The sequence below is a fragment of the Stegostoma tigrinum genome, chromosome 2 (genome assembly GCF_030684315.1).
Source record: "Stegostoma tigrinum isolate sSteTig4 chromosome 2, sSteTig4.hap1, whole genome shotgun sequence".
In the NCBI taxonomy this organism is placed as follows: domain Eukaryota; kingdom Metazoa; phylum Chordata; class Chondrichthyes; order Orectolobiformes; family Stegostomatidae; genus Stegostoma; species Stegostoma tigrinum.
In genome coordinates, this window is record NC_081355.1 from 19,000,128 (window position 1) to 19,014,071 (window position 13,944).

At 42.8% G+C, this 13,944-nt stretch overlaps 1 protein-coding gene across 5 annotated transcripts in view; it reads right to left on the bottom strand.

Annotated features, from left to right (window-relative positions):
- The window catches only part of zgc:158766 (uncharacterized protein LOC100009641 homolog), a 288,496-nt gene that overhangs the window by 76,868 nt on the left and 197,684 nt on the right, over window positions 1-13,944 (bottom strand). For all 5 annotated transcript variants that reach the window (XM_048559826.1, XM_048559809.2, XM_048559817.2 and 2 more), the window contains exons 3-4: window positions 11,268-12,582; window positions 4,046-4,261 (exon numbers count right to left, since the gene is read on the bottom strand). In XM_048559826.1, the coding sequence (XP_048415783.1) occupies window positions 4,046-4,261; window positions 11,268-12,582 (1,531 nt within the window). The remainder of the gene's footprint in view (window positions 1-4,045; window positions 4,262-11,267; window positions 12,583-13,944) is intronic.

Sequence of the window (13,944 nt, forward strand, 5' to 3'; positions counted from 1 at the left end):
AACTGTGCAAGGAGACAGGTGGAAAGTTGACTAACAATTAATTGAAATCATTGGACTTGAGAAGATTTTTTTAATGGTGGACAGAGAAAAGGGGAGGTGGTGAGGTTAAGGGAAGAATTTCTAGAGAGTGGATTCTAAGCAACTGAAGGCACTGACATCAATAACAGAGAAAAGAAGGGGAGGAGATGCACAACGTTCCACAGTTGAACAATTGAAGAGTTTTTTTTTCTTTTCTGGTATTCCCTGTAAGTAAAGAGGATACTCATCAAGGGGCTCATCCTTTGTCGAGGACCTGCACATGGGTATTTTTTCATATGGGAAGGATCCTATGTTGCAGCTACAATATGTGAGGTTTTAGCTAGCCAGGAGGTATTCCCACTCTCACTGTCTGACATTGGCTTATTGGAAGGATTTGCAGATCGACAATCAACCTGTTTGATAATGCACATTCCACAACCAGCAACTCCTGAAATGGGTCTCGGACTGAGACCTTCAGGTGCAGAACACAATGCACCATGAGAGTTCCTCATAAGATAGTTTAAGAGGAAGCTGGATAGGTTGGATTTGAAGATGAGGTCAATATTTTTAAATGAGATTGGTCAGAAGCAACTGACGAAACTTAGCATAGGACATGTTACAGATAAAAGATTTGTTGCAGGAATCAGATGGCTACATTTGAACAGTTGGAGAGTACTTAAACTCTTAACACTCATTGTGCAACATTTACTGCAGAAAATCTTGGAACTTGATCAATTGAATGGAGATCTATCTTTGTTGGAGCATTGTCCCACTAAGTGCAAAGTCAGGAACTCTTGGGTACATTGCTGAAGAGCTAGCATCCAATTGTTAACATGCTCGATGATACTATGTGGCACTGAACAGATTATTCAATACTTTTTTCTCAATATTTGCTCATCCCACTAACACTCTCCTAATGTGCTTCTGAGTGGAACAAAAGCAGAAATTGCTGGAGAACCTCAGCAGTTCTGGCAGCATCTCTCAGGAGAAAGCAGACTCATTGTTCTGATGAGGAATCACTGGACCCAAAATATTAACTCTGCTTTCTCTCCAAAAATGCTTCCAGGCCTGCTGAGGTTCTCCATCAATTTCTGTGGCTGTTTCAGGTTTCCAGTGGCTGCAGTTCCTTGTTGGTGAGCAAAGCTTTGTTTTAAACAAATAAAAGTGAACCAAAACGGAGTTTACACTGATTTTGAAAACTTACTGGATAAGGCTCCACAAGAAAAAAAGAGGTTAATAAAGAAAATAAGGGCTCACGAATTTGGGAGTAATCTATTAGCTTGAACAGACGATTCATTGACAAACTATAAGCAGTGAATGGGCAAGTTAAGGGCATTTTCAGGTTGGAAGTTGCTGACCAGTGATGAGACACACAAATACGGGGGCCTCAGCTGTTCAGTGTATTTCAATGATTTACATAAGGAAACCAAAAGTAATGCACTAATGTTGGCCAATGATACAAGCTGGGTGGAATGAAGTACAGGATAAAAGACAGGGGTACAAGTTTGCCCAATATAGAGTTTAAAATCGGATAGGGTATGGTTATTCAATAATTTAATAAGAATAGAAAGCAATTTTTTTAAAAAAATGAATCTTTTACACAATGCTCAGAGTGACTTGGGTGTAACTGTACAAGCAATATAAAATTTGCATGCTGATAGAGATAGCAATTAAGAAGGTATATGGCATGTTGGCCTTTGTTGAAAATGAACTAGAGTACAAGAACAAGGAAGTGTTCATGATAATAATTATAAAACACATTGGTGATACCATGTAAGCAGTACTATATGGAAGTTGGCTGCTATCTTGAAGGAAGAACATACCTGTACTGGAGGCAGTACAGTCAACATGTGACTATATGAATGAGAAGCAGAGTAGGCCACTCGCCCCTTCAAGCCTGTTGATCCAATCAATAAGATCGGCCCTTGTGTTCGGTTTCATCTATTTCTGTTATGAATTCCACATTCTTATCTATCCTCAATAATCTAGGAGATTGACAGGGTAGATACTGAGAGGCTGTTACTGCTGGCTGCAGAGTCTAATAGGGGTATAGGCTAGAAGGGGAGAAACCTTTTCATGCTTGCCTTTATCAGTCAGAACACTGAGTGTAGGAGTTTGGATGTCCTGTTGCAGCTGCACAGGACATTGGTGAGGCCACTTTTGGAACACTGCGTACAATTCTGGCTATTCTCCTGAAGGAAGGACATTGTTAAACTTGAGAGGGTGCAGAAAAGATTTACAAGAACATTGCCAGGTCTGGTCGGTTTAATCTGAAGAGGCTGAGTAAGCAAGGGTTACTTCTCCTGGAGCAACAGGGATTGAGGGGTGACTTTATTGAGCTTTACAAAATCTTGAGGGGCATAAATAGGGTTAATAGGCAAGGTGTTTTCCCCAGGGTGGGGGAGTTTTAAACCAGAGGGCATAGGTTTAAGGTGAAAGGAAAAAGATTTAAAAAGGGCCTGAGGAGTAACTTTACCACACAGAGAGTAGAGCATTAACAGAACGAGCTGCCAGAAGTAGTGGTGGAAGCTGGTACAATTACACCTTTAAAAAGCATCTGATGAATACATGAATAGGAAGGGTTTAGAGGGATATGGCCAAATGCTGGCAAACGGGACTAGGTCAGATTGGAATGTCAGGTCAGCGCGGGTGAGTTGGATTGAAGGGTCTGTTTTCCATGTTGTGTGACTCTATAATCCTATTATTGGAGTTCAATCTCTGGGTGCTCATGAATGCTCCATCATAGATTTTATTTACGGCTAAGATATCTGTGGTCTCCCACGAAATCAAGGAATATGATAAGCTGGAAGGAAAGACGAGTGGAGACTTGTTCATTTTGAATGACGTAACAGGCAAGGGATGTTATGAGGCCTACTCCTGCACCTGCATCTTCCATTCTTACGCACTACAAGTGACAGCATTCCTCCAGTACCTCACCAGAGAGGTCCATCTGTACACCTGGGCCAATATCGGGCAACTCAAGTGTGGACGGAGCCGAATCAAAGGGCCGAATGACATCCTCCTGCACCTACCTTCAATGTTTCTTCTATGCGTCACTGGTAAACAGAATCCTTCATCCAGGGTCCACACATGCACATTAGGTGGATGAAGACAGCAGTTTTGCTACATTTGTGCATCTTGGTTAGGGTTTGGAATGCCTAATAGTGCAATGGAAGCACAGCCAATAATATCATTTGAAAATCAATTGGCTGAATACTTGTAAAGGACAAGGGTGTGAGCCTAAGGGTAGACAGAAGTGAATGAGAACGACTGAGTTGCTCTTTCAAACAGCCAGCAAAAACAGGATCAGCCAAATGGCCTCTGGCTGTGCGGTACAGAATAGATGTTAATATGGAGGTGTGGCGCTCTGTGTAGGTGGAGGACTGTTGTTAAGTTGGGAAAGGTGCCCTGTGGGATTAAACTGCAGTGTACCGAAAACTGGCCATACACCACCTGGAAGCTTCATTGACATTGACATCGAAATGGCCAAATCAATTCCCTCATGTGGGCATTGCACTATCCTCATTTCACCCTCAGTTTAACCAAAGCTGGATGGGGCCAAGGCAGGATCAGTTCCTTCTCCAGGTTCTTTGCACTTTAACCTCTGACATGGCTGCATTGAACATGCCCTTTTTGGAGGAGTTACGATTCAGCTTTATAATTTTAAATGTCTCATTATCCATTCAGGATGTCAACTCTTCTTCTAGGCCAGGGATTAAGTTAGAGACTGTCCTGATAATTACAAATATCAGCCCCTTACTGATATTTGGCCGTAGCCATCTAGGGAGTTTACAGCATATTTCTGAGTTACACGGTGGTTCGTTTTATTAATCCTGAATGCTCATTATGATACCATCCAAGGTTTCCTGCTGGTGCTTTGGCCGAGAATCTAATTGACTGATAATTTAGCGAAAACCGCCGGAGTGTTTACTGTTCATCTTGTTTGTCCCAGTCCACCCACCGCCCTTCCACGCTGTTTGTGCTTTTTTTTTGCCTGAAGCCATTTTCTGCTGCAGAGCACACCAACCTGGTAACTGGGCGACTCCCGATTGCAGTAAGTTGACGTTGACCTCTGCGGCCTTTGTTGGGAGGCTGTTGCAGGCTTGGGTGGAACCCTGGGCCTGCAGTGAGGCTTGAGGGCAAGGTGCTGGAGGAGGAATCTCTGTGTCTTCCCACGTATTGTTGAAAACTGCTTGGCAGCTGCTCCTCCTCTGCATCTCAACCGCACAGCTCTGGAAGGAACCTGTTAAAAGCAAATCAGTCTCATTAAAACAACATCACAATATTCAGGAGGCTCCACCAATAAACAACTTACAACTCGACCAAAATAAAGCATCAGAAATTTGCAGAGCAATTTTTTTCTTGGTATTTAGTGTGAAACTGAAATCCTAAAATGTGAATGCAGATAAGCCACTGGGCAAAGTGCCCACAATGTGAAGGCTCTCATTTCTCTACATGGGATCTTTGCTTTCTCTGCCCACGCTCGTGACACTTGGCAACACAACATATCTGAGAAGGCGATGAGAGATTGAAAAAAAAAACATGTTGCTGCTTTGTAAGATTCATGTGAAATGGAAACGCAGTTCCAAATAAACGTCACGCACAGCAAAAGGAGATAATTGGTCGGTCTTTGCTGTAGAAATCTGTGGCGTTTTGTTTCAAAAGTGCAAAGCCCAGATGTGATTAGGATCAGTAATGTTTCTGATTCTTCATCATTCTAGTAGCATCTATTCTGGTCTAGAGCTCATCTAAAGCTCTGCTGCCTGCACAAAGCCCTGGTCACTCATCACTCCCGTGCTTGACTAAATTAGCTCCCCGTCCAACAAAATCTCCGTTTTGAAATTCTCACTCTTGTTTTTAAATTTCTCCGCGGTGTCAATCCTTCATGACCTACGGAATTTGCTCTGGTCCTAAAATGTAATTCTTGCCTTGAATTGCTCCAGCATTGGTGACCATAGCTTTGATTGCTTGGGCCCTCAATTCTGGACTTGCTTCTTTTAAGTTCTCTACTTGTTCCTTCTTTAAGGAATTCCCTAAAGCCTTGCATTTTGACCAAGCCTTCGATCACCGATCCCAGAATATAGCTTAGTGAAAAATCTCGACCAATCATGTAAAGGTGCTATAAAAATGCAAGTTGTTGTTGGTGCTGCACCTGTAGTCAATATTAATGTGCAAAGTCATAAAAGTGCTCCTGGATGCACTGAAGCTGGGAAGGATAGAATTGCATACTTTTCAACATACCAAATGGTGACAATCAGGTAAAGTTTTGTTTAGACTGATGACTGGAAGTGAACAAATTCCAGCTAATTGAAATCTGATCTGAATTAAGAAACTGCATTCCCCTGCCAATTCAATGCTGGGTTTTTAAAGTGGATCCATTCACAGGTAGACATCGAGCCAAAATAACTTTGATGTTTATGGATATAAACATTAAAATGAAACTTTGGGCAGAATCTTCCAGCTTTAGTTAAAAAGTGTTTTGTCGGGTGACAGCCATGACACCCAGTCCACCTGGGTCAGAGCATCTTCCCTCACTCAACCATCTGCTCTTCAGCTCAAGGACTACACAACCACATTCTTCTCCCAGAGAATGATGCAGCCAGAAAGGTGGAACATCTGGGACGTTCCTGCTTCCATGCTGCTGTGGCCACAGTTAAAGCCCAGCTGCACATCATTTGGAGTCACGGAGGCATAGAGCTTGACAGCAAGGAAACAGGCCCTTCTGTCCAACTTGTCCATTCCGACCAGATATCCCAAATAAATCTAGTCCCATTTGCCAGCATTTGGCCCATACTTCAGGCACTACAAGGCAGGAAGTACCCCCCTCACACTGTTGTACCCAAGAATCTACATTCAGGACGTGGCCAACAGGGAAGGAAAGCTTATTCCCCATTTCACAAACAGGGGACTTGGAGGTCTTGTCGGCCTGGGTGATGGTGGAGAGGAGGGTAGTCCTTGTCCCATCTGGCCGCTGCTGAAGGCCATGCTCCCAAACCAAGTCCATCTGGCCACAAATTGCAGCCCGAGTCAGAGCTATGTCCTGGGTGAAGTGGGTTGGCCAGCACAGTGGTAAGGAAGTCCATGATCTTCTGTGCTCTGCAAGGTCAAGTGCCACCATCTTCTCTCTGCTACCACATACGATTCCATGCTTGCCACTGATTCGAAATTTTGTTGGAAGTAATGACAAAACCTTAGGAAGGTTAATTATCAGGTTGTACTTGATTAGCCAATCTCACCCTATGCAGCAGTGGGGTGCCACAATGGGTTTGAATCCAAATGAATTTGGGAACACAATATCTCTTGAATATTACATGTGGGTTCTGCAGGAGCAGGACTAGATTGGCTGGGGCAAGCTCAAGTCCATTAATGTAAGGAAAATGAAACTTGCTTCACTACAGAAAATTTGAAATCTAATCATTGCAGCTGTGTTGGAAAATATAACTACAACAGATCAATGAGGCAAATGGTCAGGTTACTTGCTTCTGGATATGGTTGATTGAGGGCCAAATGTAAGCAAGAGAGTATCGTATGTCCCTCTTGTTCATCAAATGTTAACTGTCTGGGGTGGCTTGTTCCAAAGGCTTTCTTACTCTACCTTACCAAACTCACCTCATCAACTACCTCACTAGCTCCTATGGAGTCCCTCAAGTCTGATTCCTGTCTCACATTACCACTTAACGCTCCAAGAACAACTTGCCACTCAGCTGATACCCCAGAATTCACCAGCATGCTTTGCACCCAAACCATCTTTAAAAACCTTTCACGCATTTGGACAACCATTGTCGGCATACAGCTACACTTCACCGTTCCTGATATTTTCCCTGCAAACAGCAGAGAGTGAAAAATTGGTGCCTTGATTTATGGCTAGAGACCTAGAGCTCTTGCTGGTTAGGGTTGTGCAGATCCAAGAGTTCCTCCTCCCCAAGAACAGTCGTAGAGGCCATGACTCCAGAAAATGGAAGCCTCAATGAGGTTGCCACTTATTAATAAAGTCTCAGCCATCTGAAGTAATGCACAGCTCTGTAGCAGAAAGATCGATGACCTTCTCCATAGTGGAATTGCTGCCATCTTCTCTCTGATACTGCACAATCACTCTTTGCTACTGAATTCACCTCCCACCAAAGGCTCATGTTCTACTTCCCTCACTACAGCCTGCAATATCTTCCCTCACTCTCTATCACCCACTTCAACCCCCAACACCACGACCCGGCATGCCCACTGGCACTGAATACTCACTAGCTTGTAACACTTGCAGAGGAGATGGCCTAGTTGTATCATCATTAGACCGTGAATGCAGAACCTCAGCCAATGTATTGGGGAATGGTTTGAATGCCACCATGACACAACACTTGCCAGAGAAATAACACATGGAGTTTAATCCAGACAAATGCATTTTGGGAGATCTAATGCAGGAGGGAAATATCCACAACCCTCAGTAGCATCAACATACAGAGGGATCTAGGTTTACATGTCCACAGTTCCCTGAAAGTGGCAACACATGCAGACAAAGTGGTCAAGAAGGCATTTAACACACTTGACTTCATCAGTCACAGCACAGACTATAAAAATTGGTAAGTCATGTGTGAGACTGTTCTTTGTTTCTTGAGCTTATGGTGAACAGTGCTGGTCCCTCTTACAAAAGGGATGCTGAAGCATTGGGGAAGGCAGAGGCCAAGGATGGAACCAAAACAGAAAGACTACAAGGCTGAACAAGCTTGTACTTCTATTCTCCAAAAAAGATGTCACCTTGAAGACTTCTAAAATTATACAAGGGTCTGTGAGGGTAGGTGTGGGGAGACATTACCAGAAGTCGGCGAGTAGGGGCCAATCTAAGATCACCAATCATCAATTGATTAAGGAATTCAGGTGAACCCTCTTTTACTCATACAGTGGTGAAAATGTGGGGTCGCTTACACAAGGTGTGGTTGAGGTGACTAGCAGATTCATGTTTAAGGGGAATCCAGACAACAGCCTGAGAGAGAATGGAATATTAGAATTTGCAGGTAGTCCTAAACAAGTGTGGAGAAAGAACACCCATCTGGAGCTTTAAAACTGGCATAATCAATTGATCCAAATGTCCAGTTTTTATGCTGTAAAAGCCAAATAATTCTCTAAGAATGCAACATAGATTCATACAAATGTCAATCATTCTTGTTAAGCATAACAAAGAAATCATTGCTCAATGTTACTTTGACCTTTGTGATAATTACATCAAAAACACTGGGCTGAGTCAGTTGGACAGTGTCAAAGGTCATCATAGACCAACCATTGTTCCTTATAATAAGATCGTTTTCTCAGGTTATAAGGATAAAAGGTCAGGAACCTTTTGCACTCATCAAATGCACATCTGCAGGTTTTTGTAGCAATTTAAGGACTTTCCTGCATCAGAATGACAGCAGATGAAAGTGATTCTGACAGGTGAAATCTCTAATGCTAGGCTTATTCAAGAGATGCAACAGATAATATATGTCAGCACAATTTGGATGACTGTGTGATGGCACATTGTTCTGTTTTTCTTGGTAACCTTAACATTCTATTCCCTTCCTCATTTGAAATGGGTGACTGTTCTTTAGATACATGTGGGAAAGTATTCAGAACTCTCAGGTACCTGGCCTATGTAGACATTACTATGTTGTGAGATTGGACAGTGTTGCTGTTTTCTCAAGATGGTTCCCACGTTCCAAGTCAACCTAAATGACCTTCGACCTTACATGAGCAAACCCAGTCCAAAGCGTCTCCCTCCGCTCATGCAGTGTTTTTGGAGTTGGTGTTGTACTCATATGATTCAGATTCTCTGGTGTTTAAAGTAATTTCTTATGCTGTTTACTTGGACAAATATGACAGGAGAAAAACTTGATAAGTCTAAGAACTTTTCTCAAGATTTATGTATTCATTACAAAGTATTATTCTTCACACAGTCATACAGCAGACCTTCGGTCCAAATGTCTTTTAAATGTTGTAACTGCGACCATATCCACCACTTCCTCAGAAAGTTCATTCCACACATGAACTACTCTCGTTGTAAAAATTTTCCCCCTCAAGTCTTATATAAATCTCTCCCTTCTCACTTTAAAAAAATGCCCCCTAGTCTTGAAGTCCCCCATCCAAGGGGAATCCACTCCTACCATTAACACTACCTATATCCCTCACGATTTTATAAATCTCTGTAAGGTCAGCTCTCAACTTCCCAGTGAAAAATGTTCCAGCCTATCCAGCTTTTCATTATAACTCAACCCTTCTATACCCATCAATATCCTTATAAAACTCTTCCGAACATGCTCTAGCTTAACAATAACTTTCCTATTAATGGGTGACCGGAACTGGACACCATACTCTGCAAGAGGCCTCACCAATGCCCTGTACAACTTCCCAACTCCCATATTCAAAGGATTAAGTAAGGATGGCAAGCATGCTGTATGCCTTTTTAACCACTGTGTCTTTACGTGACGCATTTGGCCTATTACATGCTAGCTGATTTTAGTGACCTAAATCCCGGAAAATTCTAAATTCACCACAACCTTGTCCTGAAGGTGCTGGAATTTGGAGCTGTACCCTTTCGAAACAGCTATCCAATTGGGAACTTGTGTCCATGATAATGGAATGGCCACTCATTTCCCCCACCACAACAATCAAACCAGTTGCTCCCACTATCTCCAACCTGATGCTCACACCCATTCCCTCCACACCAACACCATCACCCCTTCCCCTCCCTGACTTACTCGAACCACACAACTATGTTGCAAAGGGGTCTCTGTCTCTGCTGCAGTTCTGCAACTCTGGACAAAACAAGGCACCAAACATTCGGTTAATTGGTTTTGTTATTTGACCCAGGGAAGGATTATCAAACTCCTGTGTCATCTAACAAAGATTGCTTCATTGTCATATATAATTGTATCTTAATTATATTAGGATAGACAGTTGTCGGGCATTATTTAAACATTGACATATGTATTGCTACATTCTGTAAATAAGCCTTTTGTTTTTATCCACTTATGGGATGTGGCAGTTGCTGGCTGGTCAGCACTTATTGCTTGTCCCTCATTGCTCCTGAGGTGGTGAGTTACCTTCTTGAACTTATCAAGAAAATCATTTGTACCTGGCTTGCTACATTACTAATTGTGTGGGAATCATACCAACAATCTTGACCAGGAACCCTGGTCCCATACTCCCATCACAGAAATGTTGTGTATTCCCGGTCTAATGCAGAGATACATAATTGGACTTGTGAGATGTTCGGGGAAGGGCGCAGACTGGATAAAAGGGGTTTGCTACATCAACTTATGGATGTATTTCTGCCTCCACGGATCTACCCAGGGGTGGGTAGACAAAGAAGTTAGCAGTCAGCTCCATCAAGGCAGTACATCGCTTGGGAGCCTTTCCCCAATGGAGATAGGATCTTCCTGCAATAGGATAGGCACTACCAATATGTGCAGAGGCAGCTTGCCTCTAGCAACAGTCTGCTACTAATAGTCTGAGATCCACTAGAGTTATATCCTCCAATATAGGGATTGTCCCGAGTAAAAATGCCACGGTCAATGTGAGTCCCGCGAAGGGACACCCTGTCAAAATCAACAGTTCTACCTATTGGGGACCTCATCGCTACATTTGTATCTTGATAGCTGTCTTACTGTCCCACTTGTCTCAACTAATCCCATAACTCAGGCCTCCATCAGACATTTCTCTGGTCCACATACCATCCTGACGTGGACTCAGCTCCCTAAGACAGCTAACTTGGAAACTTTTCCAGGAAGATCACATCTCTCATTCTACCACAACCAGATCAGAGTTTCAGAACTGAAATGAGGTTGACATCGGGATTGTGATGTAACTGGGAATCTAGCCCAATGAGACCAATTTTGCATCTGCCTGTTGTCACAATGCCCACCCCTCTATCACCGCCTCCCCCCGGCCCCTCCCCAAACGTAACCCTGACACTGAAAGTCAGTTAATTCTGCAATATGAACAACAGTATAGAAGAGCTTTCATTCAATCAAGAAACAATGGAGTTATATAAAAGAAAAATTTGTACAATTATTGTAGTTATGAAGGAAGAAGCCCCCAATACATCGGAACTTAATCATTCAAAATTCAATCCACAAATCATCTCTGAAATTCCCTGCTTTAATTAACTTGCTGCTACCAAGAGATTCCACAGACATTGAGTGATGTATTGCCTTTAACAACTTTTAAGATTTGACGGTGATGTAAATTGTCAAAATCAGACAGTTGATTTGAAATTCAGTGTTTACCTGGAGAAGTGGACCCACTTTTGGTGTTGGCCAAACACCCATCAGACTCCTGTCTCCCTAGCTCCCCTGAGTTTCCATTTATTACTTTTTTGGGATTTTTTGAGCAATCCCCAGAAGAGAATCTCGTCCTTAGTGCTTTGCTCTGCAAACTCTTGGAGGTCAAATCCAAGGACTTGGATCTCCTGCGGCAGGTTTTACTGTCAGAGGCAGAACAATGCTCTGCAAGTGTCACAGGCACATTTTGGTCTTGACTTTGCTGGCTGGTTCTGGTTTCCTCATTCCTTCCTTTAGCCCGTAGGTCATGCTTACGGTTCTGTTTCTCACCAGCTCTGTTCGTATGTAACCTCAGCTTTCCATTACTGATCACTTCAGTTTTATGTTCCATGGCTTCCTCAACAATAGACTCCTCAGAACTGAAGCCCAGTTGCATTGGGTTCTGCAAAGCCTCCATGTATGACTTCCTGAAAAGGCGCCTTGTTTCGAGATACACTGAATCCCGGTGTTGCCTCTGCCGTTGGCAAGGACTGCTTAGGTCTGTGGCAAAGGTTAAAACTTTTGTACTCATCCTGCTCTCAGTCACAGGAACCACCAGAACTTCGCCATTAGCTGTTGGAGTATCTGCGGATAAAGGTCGAACTAAATCGGGTAAAGGAGATACTTCAGTATCATCAGGGTTTTGTGGAAACAACAAACAATTTCCTTGATTAAATCGTTTGGAAGGATCCTGTGTGACGCCGCTTTTGAAAGACTGGATGCTCCCTGATGAATGAGTCCCACAGGTAATTTTATCTTCCAAAATTGCTGATTTCTCCGAAGACAGCATTGCATCGCCAGTCAGGTAATGGTCTGGGGACTTGCTGTTTTCTGTTTTTTGAGGCATCATTTCGCTGGTATCTATCAACTGGTCATGGTGAACTAAACTGTGGTAAGATTGGGTCAGTATGGTTTTTGGCTTGGTAACAAATGCAGGATTAATTATATTCCTCCAATGTACTCTCAGAACAGCAGTGCCACTTGTTAGAAGACAAGTGCGCAGGGGGCAGTTCCTCTCATGATTTACACTTTCTAGAAATTCCATGGTGAAGATGTTTGCATAGGCACACTCGGGGACAGGAACTTCTTCTAAGGAGTGTCCATTTCCAGGAAGACATTTTAGCACTAATTTTGCAGATTGGTTCCCTTGTGGTATAATCTGTATGTAAAAATCTCCAGACTTCAGACGAACCCTGTGCAATGATGCTAACTGCACCACTATTTTCTCATGGACACAGAGAGGCCAGCCTTCATGATGGAAGATGTGCCCTGCATACTTGGCCTGCAAAGAAAACAAAGGCAATATTAGCAGAGCCATGCAATTCCCCTCAAGGAGCAAGACAATGGGTTACCTTTTCACAGCTTTTTGTTTTCACTGTCTAGTTCTAAACTCCAGAGTTCCTTCCCAAAACTTCTCTTCCTTCTGGATGCTCCTTGACACCTACTATATTGAGTGCCAATGTCTCCGGTTTTGGTTTGATGTCCTTCAGCATCTTAGATTTACAGAGCACCCAGAGTTACTTGTCTATTTGCAGTGCAAAACAAATCCTAATTATTTCCTCTGTTATCTTGGCTTCTCCAGCATCTGCAGTTCCCATTATCACTAATTATTTCTCCTGCTGTCTCCGCTAGCTCAGCACTGAGTGGGGTTAATGGTCAACATTTCTTAACTCACTTTGATTAGCCAAGAAGTAAGAAACAATAAATCAGAAATAATTCACATTGGTTAACTTAATATGGTCATTTACAATTTTATGATCAAACTTTTTTTTAGAAAACTTCGACCTGTTTAAGAATATTACATCAGATCTCCCGGGGACTTAAGTATGAAGGTGGACTCAGAAGATTGGGTTGATAGTGGATCCCAAGAAAAGGAATTAATGGAAAGGCTACAAATTGTTCTTTCTGGAGCAGCCTGTGGTAGAGACCACTAGAGAACAGGCCATTCTGGATTTGATGATGTGAAATGAGGCTGATTTGATTAGAAAGTTTAAGGTGAAGAAATCCCAAGGGAGCAGTGGCCACACTATGATGGAATTCACCCCGCAGTTTGAGAGGGAGAAGCTGGAATCAGATGTAACTATACTACAATTGAGTAAAGGTAACTACAAAGAGATGAGGGAGGAACTGGCCAAAGTTGATTGGAAAGGGAGCCCAGTAAGGAAGACAGTAGAGCAGCAAATGGCAGGGGTTTCTGGGCAGTTTGTGAGGCACAGCAAAAATTCTTCCCTAAAAAGAAGAAACATACTCGGGGAGGACAAGGCAACCATGGTTGAGAAGGGAAGTTCATAACATTACTCAGAGAGTGGTAAGGGCATGGAACGCCCTGCCCGCCAATGTAGTTAACTCAGCCACATTAGGGGCATTTAAACAGTCCTTGGATAAGCATATGGATGATGATGGGATAGTGTAGGGGGATGGGCTTAGATTAGTTCACATGTCGGCGCAACATCAAGGGCCGAAGGGTCTGTTCTGCGTTGTATTGTTCTATGTCCAATAACATAACAGCATAAATGCAAAAGAGAAAGCACAAAATGTGGTAGAGATTAATGGGAAGCTAGAAAATTGGGAATCCTTCAAAAACCAGAAGTCAGCTAAAAAAGTAATAAGGGCGAGAGGATAAAAGGTAAGCTAGCTAATAATA